Below are 12,194 nucleotides of genomic sequence, written 5' to 3'. Positions count from 1 at the left end.
TATATATATATATATATATATATATATATATATATATATATATATATATATATATATTAATAATAATAATTTAGTGGGTAGGATAATAGGTTGGTAGTCTTGAGACCCGTGCGTCTCGAGCTCTTAACTTTGTTGTCTTTTACCTTTTGTTATTGTCTCCTAATAATTGTTGTTTTTGTCTCCCTCTGCATTTATTTCCGTTGTCTCCTTCTGCATTTATTGCAGTTTATTTGTTTTCCTTCTCGTTTTTTACGAGGTTCTTTTTGGAGTGCTTCAAGAAATATATGGTCATGGCTCGTGTGATACTCATCCTGATCGAAGTAGACGACAATGAAATGCCCCTCATGAACATCCGTTTAGTCGGGAAGATACCCACTGATGAACCGGCCGAAGACACAAGGCTGGATATGTACCTTCAGTTGGGGAAAATGTCAATGGATGGACTTCAGTGAGAAGAAAAAGACTCAAGTGGTTTGCAAGTTGTTCCATCCAAAGGTCGACTTGTACACATTCTGCAAGGCCATCAATCACTTGACAAAAGTTTTAAGGTCCTATGAGGATCAAAACTCTCTTGTAACACAATCTGCGAATTTAAATTTTATTAGTTTAGCTAGAAAATTTAGTTCTATGTCAGATTATATGGAATGTCTTTACATTCCATTGAACCTTGTTGTATTTGTTTCTAATGTTTATTAATGAAGGTTTATTATTATTATCAAAAAAAAAAAACTTGTAGCCTCCAATTTTGACTTTCTTGCACCTTCTAGTAGTGTGAATATTTAATTTATTCACTTTTTTTTTATAAGACAAATCAAATATTTCTTTCAAATAATTCAAAAAATTCTTGATTTTTTCGAGCTTCTTCTAATTTCTTCTTGCCAGAGTCATCTGTGAGATGTCATCCTCTTAGTCATTGAGGCTTGATCCCCTGACCTTGGCTTCGAGAATTACTTCCGTGTTTGACCATTTTTCCACTTAGTCTTTATTGTTTAGTGGAAGCAAATGATTTGCAAGTATAAAATAATTTTATACATTATTGCAAATTTCAAATCAATCTCACTAATTTGACTAGGCTTTGACTTAAGCGAGAGTATACTCTAGACTCAAAATAAAATTGAGGTCTAAAATTATATTTTCGTTCATCAAAACAATTACACTTTATTCCTAACATAATTGATTATGCTTTAAAATGTTTGGTAAAATTAATTTTTTGATAAGCTGATAAATGTAAAAAGACTAAAAGAGACATTTTAATAAAATTTAAATAATCTTAAATTTAAATAAGTTTGTTTACATATTAAAATTTAATATTTTTAAAATAAAAGTATTAACATAATCTTGATCTACTACTTTATAATGAAGTATAAATATTGTTGTGAATATAGCCTAAGATTTTTTAAGAGTAATCCAAATTATGAAGGCCTAGTGGGAGGCAAAAAGCAAAAAGGAAACAAGGAAAGTGATTTGGTGGGGCCCAAATGAAGTGTTCTTAAAAAACAATTATCTACTATTCTACATTGCAAGAAAATAAAATTTAAATCTAAGGCTGAGTTTGGGCAATGGGTTTACAGTCTTTACACACTTGAAATAGAAATTAAAATTATAGTTATTATTTGATCAACAACTTTTACTATGAAATATGATTACCTACTTCAATTAAAAATTTATTCTCTAATTAAAAAGTAAAAATAGATATCATTCTATCTTATTTCTTCTCATTTGTTATATTCAGAAGATTTGTCGCCTCCTCACTATCTCCCTTGTATTTTTGTTTTGATTTTTTGTTCATATTAGTGCTTGAATAATCAGATATACCATTAAACATTTTCAATTTATGTAATTAGATCATTCAATTAAAAGCATATGTAATTAAACCATCAAATAAATAAAAATTATGCCACTTTCATTTGCATAGATTATTATCCTATTCTAATTGTACAAATTTAAAAAGTTTAATAAACTATTTAGAATTTATTCCTTTTTTTCAATTTTAATATCTCTCTTAAAATTGTAAATAATATAATTTTATATTTTAAAATTTACTAAAATAAATTACAAAAAGTAATTGTCACTTTCAAGAATATCTAAAAAAGAACGGCTTCTCTAGATATTTCCTTTTAGCCCAAAGAAAACGCTCGTGGTTTTGAATCGCCGCAACCCAGTCTCAGGTGACCCCACAAATAATGACATCAGAAACAAAATTCTGATAAATCAGCGTCCTGGATTAGGCTGTCACGACCTCCAATCGTGACTGTCCGTGACACTATCTCTCATCAAAGGACAATTAAAGAAAGAAAATTCAATAAAAAAATCTCATCCTTATCCACACACATCAATTCTTCTTCTACATCTTCATTATCTACGATCTGTTTCAGCCTCCATTATCAATTGACGACTCGTCTCTGAACATTACACAAAAGAAAAAATGTTGCGATCTGTTATTTTGAAACCCCATCTGCCATTTTCGTCATCTTCCACACTTTTTCTTGAAGCTGCAAATAAAAGTCATGGTTCTGTAAATCCGCTCACCATCCGGTGTTCTTCAAGAACCAATGATTCGATACCAAAGCTCGAGCCTTTTAGCCGGAGCAAGCTCGAGAGAGTCGTGAAAGACCCTCCTCTCATCGAGAAATGCGAACGCGAACTCGCAGGTACGCATCCTAGATCGTGTCTTGTCCTAGAAACTTTCTAATTTCATTTTGTGTATTCTAGTACAGGAATGTTCCCCCCGAAATTTATCTTGTTTCTGTTCTCTCGAGTCTTGATTATTATTATTATTGCCTTGTCAACACAACCTAATACATAGTATGTTCCAAAAACATGGGCTTTTCGAAATGGAAGAAAAAGGGGGAGAAAACAGATCAGATGCTTAATATGTTGTTTAAACACTCTGTTTCTTTAGCCTTGTTTTCAGCATCAGGGTTTTTAATTTTTGGGTATTTGATAATCTTCAGATTATTGCTCTGTTCTGGAAGGGGATGATTCCTATAGCTGCTGGAGGGCGTATTTTGAACTCAAGGATCTTGAAGTAAGTCTCTAATTCAAGAACGGTGTGAGCTTTTTTGTTTCCCCGTTGATATGGATCTAATGGGTTCTGGGAAGTTTTGTTAATCAAAATTGAAAATGGTTTTATTATCAGAAAGAACAACCAAAGGAGGAGGTGGAGAGGCTAATCCTGCAAGCAGGTGGAGTGAAATCTCTGATTGGGTGCGTGCATGGGATCGCGTCAATGCAGAAACCGGCGAAAGAATGGCAGGAAGCAACAAAGGCGAAGAACAGTGATAAAGTTGATGAGGGAAGGGCGTGCCCTGTACCTGACGGATTGCCCAAGTCAAGAGAAGAGCTTGAAGAAGAAGAGAGAGCTTTGATGCCAGATTCCCCTTTCACCAGATTACTGAGGATCAAAGGAAGAGCCCCGGCATGGTACTCCCACGCACCTGATCACGAAACCTATTGATATTGATATTCAACTCCATGTTAATACTACTAGTTATAGTGAGATTGAAGGAATAAATGTATAGTTACTCTGATCTGTAATAGATATCATCAAGTCTGTCTGTTGATGTTGTTATTATAGTCCCTGGCTTACAAATTGATATAAATATTGGGTTTTGGCAGACAATTGTAGTCTTCAATCTGTAGCTTGTTTAATGAAAAGGAATTGCTTAGCTATAACTTTGTGCTTTCTCTGTGTCCAAATATACAATATAGTTTAGACTTCTTCTTTCTAGTTTGTTGTGTAAATTAAAACGACAAGGACTGACTAGAAGGCTGAGCGGTTTGCAATTTACCTCCTCTATCTTCCCGTGATTCTTGAACAGGAGTTTTGATATTTTAAGATTAGTCTGATATAAGCATAGTGGGATTTACATCCTTCATCCTCCGGTGATTCTTGAATAGGAGTTTTGAGAATTCAGAATTAGTATGATTTAAGCATAATGTGACTTACATTCTCCATCTTCCAGTGATTCTTGAACATGAGTTTTGAGAGTTCAGGATTAGTCTGATCTAAGCATAATCCAGTGATTCTTGAACATGAGTTTTGAGAGTTCAGGATTAGTCTGATCTAAGCATAATGTGAACTAAGTGCAAAAATCTAATTAAAGTAGCCATTATATTATATATGGAGAATGTTGCCAAATACTTGGTGGCAGAGTATAATGCACCAGAAGAAGAGAGACATCATTTTAAATGGTGAAATTAAACATTTCCATCTATCTATCTATCAATTTTATTTGTTTATTGGGTGTATGTTATTTTTTGTAAAATCACAGACCACACACCTACAGGCTACAGGTATTTATTGTTTCTGTTACACATTTGTAGGAGTTTCTTTGAGAGGTGTAGCCGTGTAGGTGTGGTGAAGAAATTAGTGTCCTTTAATATTGTACGGCAAGTAAGGGGAAGAAGACTGGTTCAATTCATAGATGTGTCTTCCGAGAAATAATAACAAATTGTTCCTCAAAAACTCAGAATCTGTGAAGTGTGTGTTATATATATATTGAGAAACATTCAATGACCCTCATATATAGGCCTCCGTAGAATAAAGAGGTTGATATGTACAACGTAGCCTTGGGGCAACCAAGGTGTTTGATTGATAATCGGAAGGAAAAATGAAGAAGGCATTAGGCTGCCTTTTAGTACTCATCTGCCTTGTATCCCTGTACCAGGTCTCCCTCGCATTAACCGATGCCGAGGTTGAATTCATTGCCCATCGCCAGCTCCTAGCTCTTGAGGATGGGAAGGCTAAGGCCCTGGAGAATTGGGAGGAGAAGGTAGATAAAAAACTGGTATTCGCCAATGACAGGCAAAAAAAAGCTTATGTTGCGCTCCAGGCCTGGAAGAACGCCATCTATTCTGACCCGAACAAAATCACTGCCAACTGGAATGGCCCTGATGTATGCTCCTATAAAGGCGTCTTCTGCGATCACGCCCTGGATGATCCCAATAAGCCCTGGGTTGTTGCGGGTATTGATCTCAACGAGGCCGACATTGCCGGCCATCTCCCCCTCGAGATTGGCCTCCTTACCGACCTCGCGCTCATCCACCTCAACTCCAACAGGTATTGCGGTATAGTCCCCCAGACCATCACCAACCTCACTCTTCTATTCGAGATTGATTTCAGTAACAACCGCTTCGTCGGGCCCTTCCCGGACGTTATCCTGGAGCTGGAGTCCCTCAAGTATTTGGATCTCAGGTTCAACGATTTCGAAGGGGAACTGCCCCCGGGGCTGTTTGACAAAGATATGGACGTCATTTTCTTGAACAACAATCGGCTGGGGGGCAACATTCCCGAGAATTTCGGCAACTCCTCGGCCTCGCTTGTGGTGCTGGCTAACAACGAGTTTAGTGGGTGCGTCCCCGGCAGCGTTGCGAAAATGGAAGGAACAATGGAGCAGTTGCTTTTGATGAACAACGCTTTCTCGGGGTGTTTGCCTGAAGATATGAGTTTGCTCCGCAATGTCACCCTGATTGATGTGAGGAATAACAAGCTGGTTGGGGAGTTGCCCAAAGGGTTGGAGTATATGCAGAGTCTGGAAATCGTGAATCTTGATGGGAACATGTTCACGGGGCGTGTTCCTGATACCCTCTGCACCTTGCCCAATCTTAAAAACCTGTCCTTCTCCGACAACTATTTCGACTCCCAGGATCCATCATGCGTTCCCCCGCAGGAGGGGATTCAGTTGGAAAATACTAAAAATTGTTTCCCAGGATTGGAGAACCAGAAGTCAGAGAGTGCATGCCGTGAAGTGATGAGCAAGCCAGTGGATTGTAGTAAAATGAGCTGCCGAGCTAACTCGGGTGGCAGTGGTCCAGATTCAACCCCACCCACCCCTAAACCGCCTCCAGTCGCTTCTCCGCCGCCGCCAGTCCCTTCTCCTCCGCCACCCGTCCCTGTTTCATCCCCACCACCACCACCTCCCGTCTATTCCCCACCGCCCCCCTCACCGTCTCCACCACCCCCCACACCGTCTCCACCACCGCCTCCGGTCTATTCTCCACCTCCCCCCACACCCGTTCCGTCCCCGCCACCGCCACCGGATTACCCGAAGGTGGTTCTTCCTCCAGATTTGGGAGCTGTGTATGCATCACCCCCACCGCCAGTCTTCAAAGGCTATTAAGGAGTGCGTCATCAATATCATCATATTTCTATACTATTGTATCACCATTTCTGGTCCATACAACAGCACACCATTGTATTTCCATTTCTGGTCCATACAACAGCTCACCACGTTAAAATCAACAGAACCAACCAATTGAGCATCAAAATGACGGAACCGGACCTCATTGAATTTCATCATTTTTATATGATCCGTTATTGTATGTAGTATGGACATCCATTTTTCATCAATTCTAAAAAATATATAAATCTAACAATTTCATGATTTTATTGACCGGATCAGAAAAAAAAGTTAATTCATATGTTATTCTTTATTCATCCAAATAAAAACCCTATTTATTATTATATCATTTATTCTTTTTGAAATTATCCTTTTAATTTCGAAATATGATATTTGATTGAATTTTAATGAGACAAATAAAGTTTAAATTAGTTTTAATAGGAGCTCAAATTATAATAGGGTTATCATGTCTTAAACGGGTGGGTGAATGTGATGAATTATGAAAATTGATACTAATAATAGGTAGTGAATGAAAATTACATGTGGATCAAAATTGTTATTTTGTTAATATTAATGGGATTAAAATTAGTATTTGCTATGGTAAAAAGTTACTACGGAGTACTATTTTTAAGATTATCGTTAGTATTATTATTGTAAAAATTCAAGAGGGAAGAAGATATGCTAGTATTTCTTTAATTTTAGGGCTAAGTTATGATTAATCGGCAGTTGTTGGGAAAGAGCATTAACGACGTCGTTTCATTTCGAATCCATTTGCCTTCAAGGACAAGTCTTACCAGATCGGTAGCCCGGTAGGTAAACCCAACCACTGAATTTGAGGTGGCATTGGATCTTCACCGAGAAGCAGGGCGATCTGTTGTTCCCCGGCGGGATTCTGACGAGTAACTGAACGCTCGGAACTAAAATGGCGGAAATAATGGCCAAATCTTCGAATGAAGAAGAGATAAAACTTGTACAGGAAGGTGAAGGAGTAGCGGATGCGACGACAACGGCAGCATCCGCAACTGAAGCGCCAAAAGGAACACCTGCGCAGGATAGCAGCCGTGCCGGCAGTGGATGGGGTGGATGGGGGTTCTCCGCTTTCTCTTATCTCTCCGACCTTCAGAAGGTTGCCACCGTTGCTGCCGAAGAGATCTCTCGCAATGTACATTTCTCCTTTCTCCATCTCGTGTGTGCGTTTGGGTTTCCTGTGTTTCTGGTTTATTTATCCATCTTTGAAGACGGAATTCAATAATGCCTCCAAGTCTCAAATTTAGCCATCTTTTAATTGTTGTTAGGGTATATTTTAGATTGTATTCGAGAATTGAATTTGGGTAATGTTGCCCTCAGTGTTTTACTGAACAAATTATAGTCGATCTATTTTTTAAATTTTGGGATTTTGGAGTCTGGAGTTTAAAGTTTGCTTGTATTTAGAGATGCCTTCTTTTTATGCTCTTCAGGTGCGAATTGCTAGTAATAGCTTGGTTTTTGCATTCTGAGTCACTTCTACATGAGGGAAGTTTGTGGATAATTATAAATTTTTTATTTAGAGTAAAATCTTAGCTTTCCTAAAATTGAACTGATAAGTTAATTAGGATGTCTTTGTGAAGTGGTGAGTAAATAAGGCATAGTTAGGGAAGCAATTGTTTTTCATAAAAGAAAAGCGAATGCCTCTCAAGCAGCTGTGTATTGAATTTCATGGCATGCTGGGAATTTGTAGTGTATGGATCTTTGCCTTGAATAGTACCTTTTTCTAATTTTCCATGGCAGTTTCAGTTATATGTGCTTCATTTATGCAGGCTGTTGAGGCTGCTAAAACAGCAGCAAAAAGCATTTCTGATGTGCAGAATGCAGTTGAGGAGTCTGAATCTTCTAATGAGAATGAAACTGAACCATCTGCAGTTGAGGTTGAAGGTGAAGATGAGAATGACAAACGACGCAAGGAGGCTTTGGATAAATTAGAGAAAGCTAGTGAAGATTCTTTCCTTGGTCAGGCAAGTCATAGAGAAATGGTTAAGAGTTGTTTGTTTGTCTATTGTAAGTCTATTGTAGGGATCATGCCATATTATCTTGCACATATGCCATATCCGACCAAGTTCTTCTATTTAGACTGACATGTGCCAATTTGTAATTTTTTCCTCAAGTGTTTAGTATGGCTATGTTTACCTCTCAACAACTTGTGCAGGGCTTGAAGGTTATTGACAATTCAGTTGAGAGTATTGCTTCAGGGGCTTGGCAAGCACTAGGAAATGCATTGAAAGGGGGTTCTAGTTTTGTTCACAAGTATGCCTTCTTTTATCTGAATTGCCAACTATAGTATCTAATTATGGTTTTACTCTTTATCTCTAAGTTTTTACTTCTCAAAAAAATTAAATAACAAAATACAATTTTAAACCTGTTAACTTCTTTCCCTTCTTGGATTCCCAAGTAGTTAGTTATTAATACAATCCTTTGTTCTACTTATTCAGGCTTGAGGAATCCATTCAGCAAGGTGGCTTACCTGGGGCAACTGATTCTGGTGCACCATCCATTCTGGAGGTCTGTAAATATTTTTTTGATTAGCATTTTCAATGTTTCAGCACTGCCTCCTCTATTTATGCTTGTGCTATTTTACAGACAGGAAAAGCTTTTACTGCCAAGGGAATGCAAGTGCTTGAGCAACTGGGTAAAGAGACCATGGATCTTCTAATATCAGAAACTGGTATTGAAGTTGAGAAACAGACCAAGGAAACTGAAGGAATAGTAGATGAAGATCAGCTCTTTGAGGAGGTTACATTTGATCGATGCTTCTATATTTATGGGGGTCCTGAACAATTAGAGGTCAGTTCAAATTTCTAATTGCTATTTTTGTTTATTTTTGTTTTGAAAGGCTTTTGTAAGTTTGACAATATTGATTACTTACAGGAGCTGGAGGCACTGTCCAATCATTATGCAATGCTATTTAACCGAAAAAAAGTGAAGCTACCTTATGAACAAAGGTCTACTTTTGATGGAAAGCTTAAACAGGTCCAGCTGTATTTTGACTTGAGTTCTGAAATTGATGGAAGTGTGGAATTGGAAAAGGGAAAGCAAATAGAGACTGGAAATATGGATAATGCTGATGAGATGAAGGTTTTACGTGATGCCAGTGTGAGCAAGGCTGCTGAATTGGCTGCTGGGTAATATTACCTTAAAACACATTCAGTTTTTGGGCAGTATGGTGGGAGGGCCTGATTCATCAACTTTAGCAAACTAAACGTATTCATCAAATAAAGGGGGTGGGGGGTGGGATTCATACGATTCGTTAATTTTATGATTCTTGATGTACGTTGGCAACTTTTGTTGCATATTGTGGTCTGGGGCTTTTTCCTGTCATGTGCATATTTTGAAAAGAACAGGAATCGTCTGGTTCGGGCACTAGCAGTTAGCTAACAGAAATCCTGAATTTTCAAGCCAAATACGGAATGAACTATTGCAATTATGATTATCTACTGTTTTACTTCCCTTTTTTAATAGTATACTGATGCCTTTTTCATTGCCTTTTACCTTGTTAAAAAGCTCTTTTTTGGTTATTTTGTAGTTTTGCAAATGCTTTGGCTGGACTAGCTCCAAATGATATGATACAACGGACTGTTGGGAGACTGGAATCTCTCCACTCTGAGGGTGTTCATGTATGAAGGCATTTATTTATTCTTGTACTCTCTTATCAAATTGTGTAACTAACAACATTTACATTTCTGCTATGGCCAAATTTAGCAAGTAACTTATTGTCCATGTTAATACAGAGGCTTTCAGAAGTGTGTTGCTCCGCTGTTACCCAAATTCTCATGCTTGGGAAATCTATCATATCTGATGCAAACAAGGCTCAGAGTCCGGATGAGGATGTTGATGAAGTGGATATGGTGAAAATTAATTGGCCTGAGGATTCTATTGAAAGAGCTAAGATTATCCGAGCGAGGGCAGAATTGATGACTGCAAGTGTTGAGGCAGTCTGTTCCAGTTTTATTACAGGTAGAGTTGTAATCGACCTCAATTCATTTTTTCTTTAACCTGCAATTTCTTCATGTTTCTTTCATTCCAGATTTTTTTGCAAGTCGTTGTAACAGAATTTTGACTTCATTTTCTTTAACATGAAATTTCTTCATGTTTCTTATGTTTGCCACATTAAGTCTTCATTTTTATTCTATAAGATAGACTGACAACCTGGCACCATAGGACAAATATCTTTCATAGTTCTTGAAAACACTTGATAGCCTTATTATATTGGGATATGTATTCTTATGCCCCATGTCCAGGTATGTCTCATGTAAAGACAATGATACTCTAATTACAAATTTACCTTCACATAGAGTTAGGCACATGTTTCACCATATTATGCGAACCTTTTATCTTCATGCTTCTACTTCATTTTTGTCTTGAATTTTGATAGCAAAGATAATGGCTCCTCCACTTTTTTAGTTGATGAACTTGATTTTGAGCTGCAGGTATATCTGATGTGACAGAGGCATATTTAGATGCAATCAAAGCTGCTTCTGCTGATTCGCATGAAACTCCCCAGAAACCAATTCAGGACAAAGTTAATGCTTTTTCAAAGGATCTCAGTGCAGATCAGAGCACAGCTATTGGAAAAATTCAGGATGGGCTTCAATACTTGTCTTATTTGGTCATCTCTACTTCGATGCCTGCTGCCTGAGAATTAGTAGATTCACACGCTGATATGGTATTCTATTTTTAGTTTCTCGGTGTAAATAGTTGCACTTAGAAGTTGATTCGCTTGTTCTTTATACTGGCGCCCTTTAAGTTTTCTGTTCCGATAAATCGAAGAATTATACCCTCCTAAGTTCTAAATCATTGTTACTGGTGGGCATGTATCTACTCTAAGTTACAGACCCTCCTCTCCATTTTCCCGTTGTTTTTTTCTCAAGGGAAGATATAGATATTGTATGGATTGATGAAATTGAAATAAATTTACATTTAGGTAACCTGGATTTTCATTTGTTGTAACTACCTGAGACCTTACATTTGTACACTTACGATGACAAGTCAAACGAACTAGTTTTGTCCGAGGAGAATTTATTTATCAGTTGCTAAAGTGTTCATAATATTAGGTGAGTGTTCATAATATTAGGTGAAGATTAGGATGTTAGCAAGGATTTTCAAGAATGGATGACTCTAAAGGAATCCTCCAAATGAAGTGAGAGAGATTGCTGATCACATGGCGATGGATGTCTAGGCCTATCGAGCTTTTTGTTAATCTTCTCAGCATTGCTGACATGTATTGACAAATTATATCATGGAACTTTCATTGTTCGCATTATTTGTGTACTAAAAATTCATTATTTGGTATACTATTAAATAATGGGCATATAGTATACAAATAATGTACATTAAAAAATGAACCTAATGTATTTAAAATATACACTTTTATTATATTAAAAATGTACATCCTATACCTTACAAGGTGAACCATGGTCCATGATATATGATTGAAGTATCCTAATAGATATTGATATCACATTTCACATACCTACTACATGCTATCAAAATAAATTTTTAAATTCTTGCTTCCTTGCTTGTCACTTGACGTATATCTAAAATATTCAAATTTCGTAGACGCAAAGAGGGTTAGACACGCAACGAATTAAAATGGGCTTGGGATAGTGGCGAGATGAATTCATTGGGACTCTCAGGATGTGGTGCATTAGATCAATAATGATATTGGCTTGATGGGTCCGATCGGGATATTATCTGAGAGTGTAAGAAATGGATTTTGAGAAATTGGGAAGTCAAGATTAGCCACGTGCCTAGAGAGAATAACTTTGTTGTTGATTGGCTCACTAAACTTGCCCTTAGGAAACGGTGTGACTGGATTGAGGTCATGAAGCCACATGATGAGATGATGCGTCGGCTTGAGTTTGAGAAAGTGCAAATGACTCTCCTTAAGAGGAGCCATGAGAGCTAGCCTTACTTCTAGCTAGGGTTTCCGCCACTCGCAGTCGTCGATATCTCTTTTTCTTATTCTACATATATGGCTGTTGTCTCTCTAAAACCTGACTTCCTCCCTCTTCTCAACCAAAGTTTGACTTGCTTAATCAA

The 12,194-nt window shown here is 37.4% G+C and overlaps 3 protein-coding genes across 3 annotated transcripts; all 3 read left to right on the top strand.

Moving 5' to 3' along the window:
* Positions 1 to 2,365: 2,365 nt before the first annotated feature.
* LOC116017100 (CCG-binding protein 1) lies at positions 2,366 to 3,675 on the top strand. The gene is made up of 3 exons (XM_031257632.1): positions 2,366 to 2,651; positions 2,955 to 3,028; positions 3,140 to 3,675. Exons 1-3 carry the CDS (start codon positions 2,426 to 2,428, stop codon positions 3,455 to 3,457), a joined length of 618 nt encoding a protein of 205 aa, XP_031113492.1. The 5' UTR covers positions 2,366 to 2,425; the 3' UTR covers positions 3,458 to 3,675.
* An 820-nt stretch (positions 3,676 to 4,495) lies between these two features.
* Positions 4,496 to 6,362, top strand: LOC115999092 (pollen-specific leucine-rich repeat extensin-like protein 3). Its single transcript, XM_031238857.1, has one exon. The coding sequence runs from the start codon at positions 4,614 to 4,616 to the stop codon at positions 6,120 to 6,122; it is 1,509 nt and encodes a 502-aa protein (XP_031094717.1). The 5' UTR covers positions 4,496 to 4,613; the 3' UTR covers positions 6,123 to 6,362.
* A 548-nt stretch (positions 6,363 to 6,910) lies between these two features.
* Positions 6,911 to 11,080, top strand: LOC116001957. Its single transcript, XM_031241937.1, has 9 exons — positions 6,911 to 7,284; positions 7,919 to 8,113; positions 8,305 to 8,402; positions 8,588 to 8,657; positions 8,736 to 8,939; positions 9,024 to 9,277; positions 9,679 to 9,769; positions 9,884 to 10,109; positions 10,583 to 11,080. The coding sequence occupies exons 1-9, from the start codon at positions 7,045 to 7,047 to the stop codon at positions 10,789 to 10,791; spliced, it is 1,587 nt and encodes a 528-aa protein (XP_031097797.1). The 5' UTR covers positions 6,911 to 7,044; the 3' UTR covers positions 10,792 to 11,080.
* The last annotated feature ends 1,114 nt before the right edge of the window (positions 11,081 to 12,194 follow it).

The sequence above is a fragment of the Ipomoea triloba genome, chromosome 1 (assembly GCF_003576645.1).
Source record: "Ipomoea triloba cultivar NCNSP0323 chromosome 1, ASM357664v1".
Taxonomy (NCBI): Eukaryota; Viridiplantae; Streptophyta; class Magnoliopsida; order Solanales; family Convolvulaceae; genus Ipomoea; species Ipomoea triloba.
The sequence above is the reverse complement of the archived record's forward strand: the minus strand, read 5'-3'. Positions and strand labels throughout refer to the sequence as shown.

Coding starts and splice junctions, on each gene's coding strand:
- LOC116017100 (XM_031257632.1), top strand. CDS start 2,426: ATGTTGCGATCTGTTATTTTGAAACCCCATCTGCCATTTTCGTCATCT. Junction 2,652..2,954: donor ATGCGAACGCGAACTCGCAG/GTACGCATCCTA, acceptor GATAATCTTCAG/ATTATTGCTCTGTTCTGGAA. Junction 3,029..3,139: donor TTGAACTCAAGGATCTTGAA/GTAAGTCTCTAA, acceptor TTTTATTATCAG/AAAGAACAACCAAAGGAGGA.
- LOC115999092 (XM_031238857.1), top strand. CDS start 4,614: ATGAAGAAGGCATTAGGCTGCCTTTTAGTACTCATCTGCCTTGTATCC.
- LOC116001957 (XM_031241937.1), top strand. CDS start 7,045: ATGGCGGAAATAATGGCCAAATCTTCGAATGAAGAAGAGATAAAACTT. Junction 8,658..8,735: donor GTGCACCATCCATTCTGGAG/GTCTGTAAATAT, acceptor GCTATTTTACAG/ACAGGAAAAGCTTTTACTGC. Junction 9,278..9,678: donor GCTGCTGAATTGGCTGCTGG/GTAATATTACCT, acceptor GTTATTTTGTAG/TTTTGCAAATGCTTTGGCTG.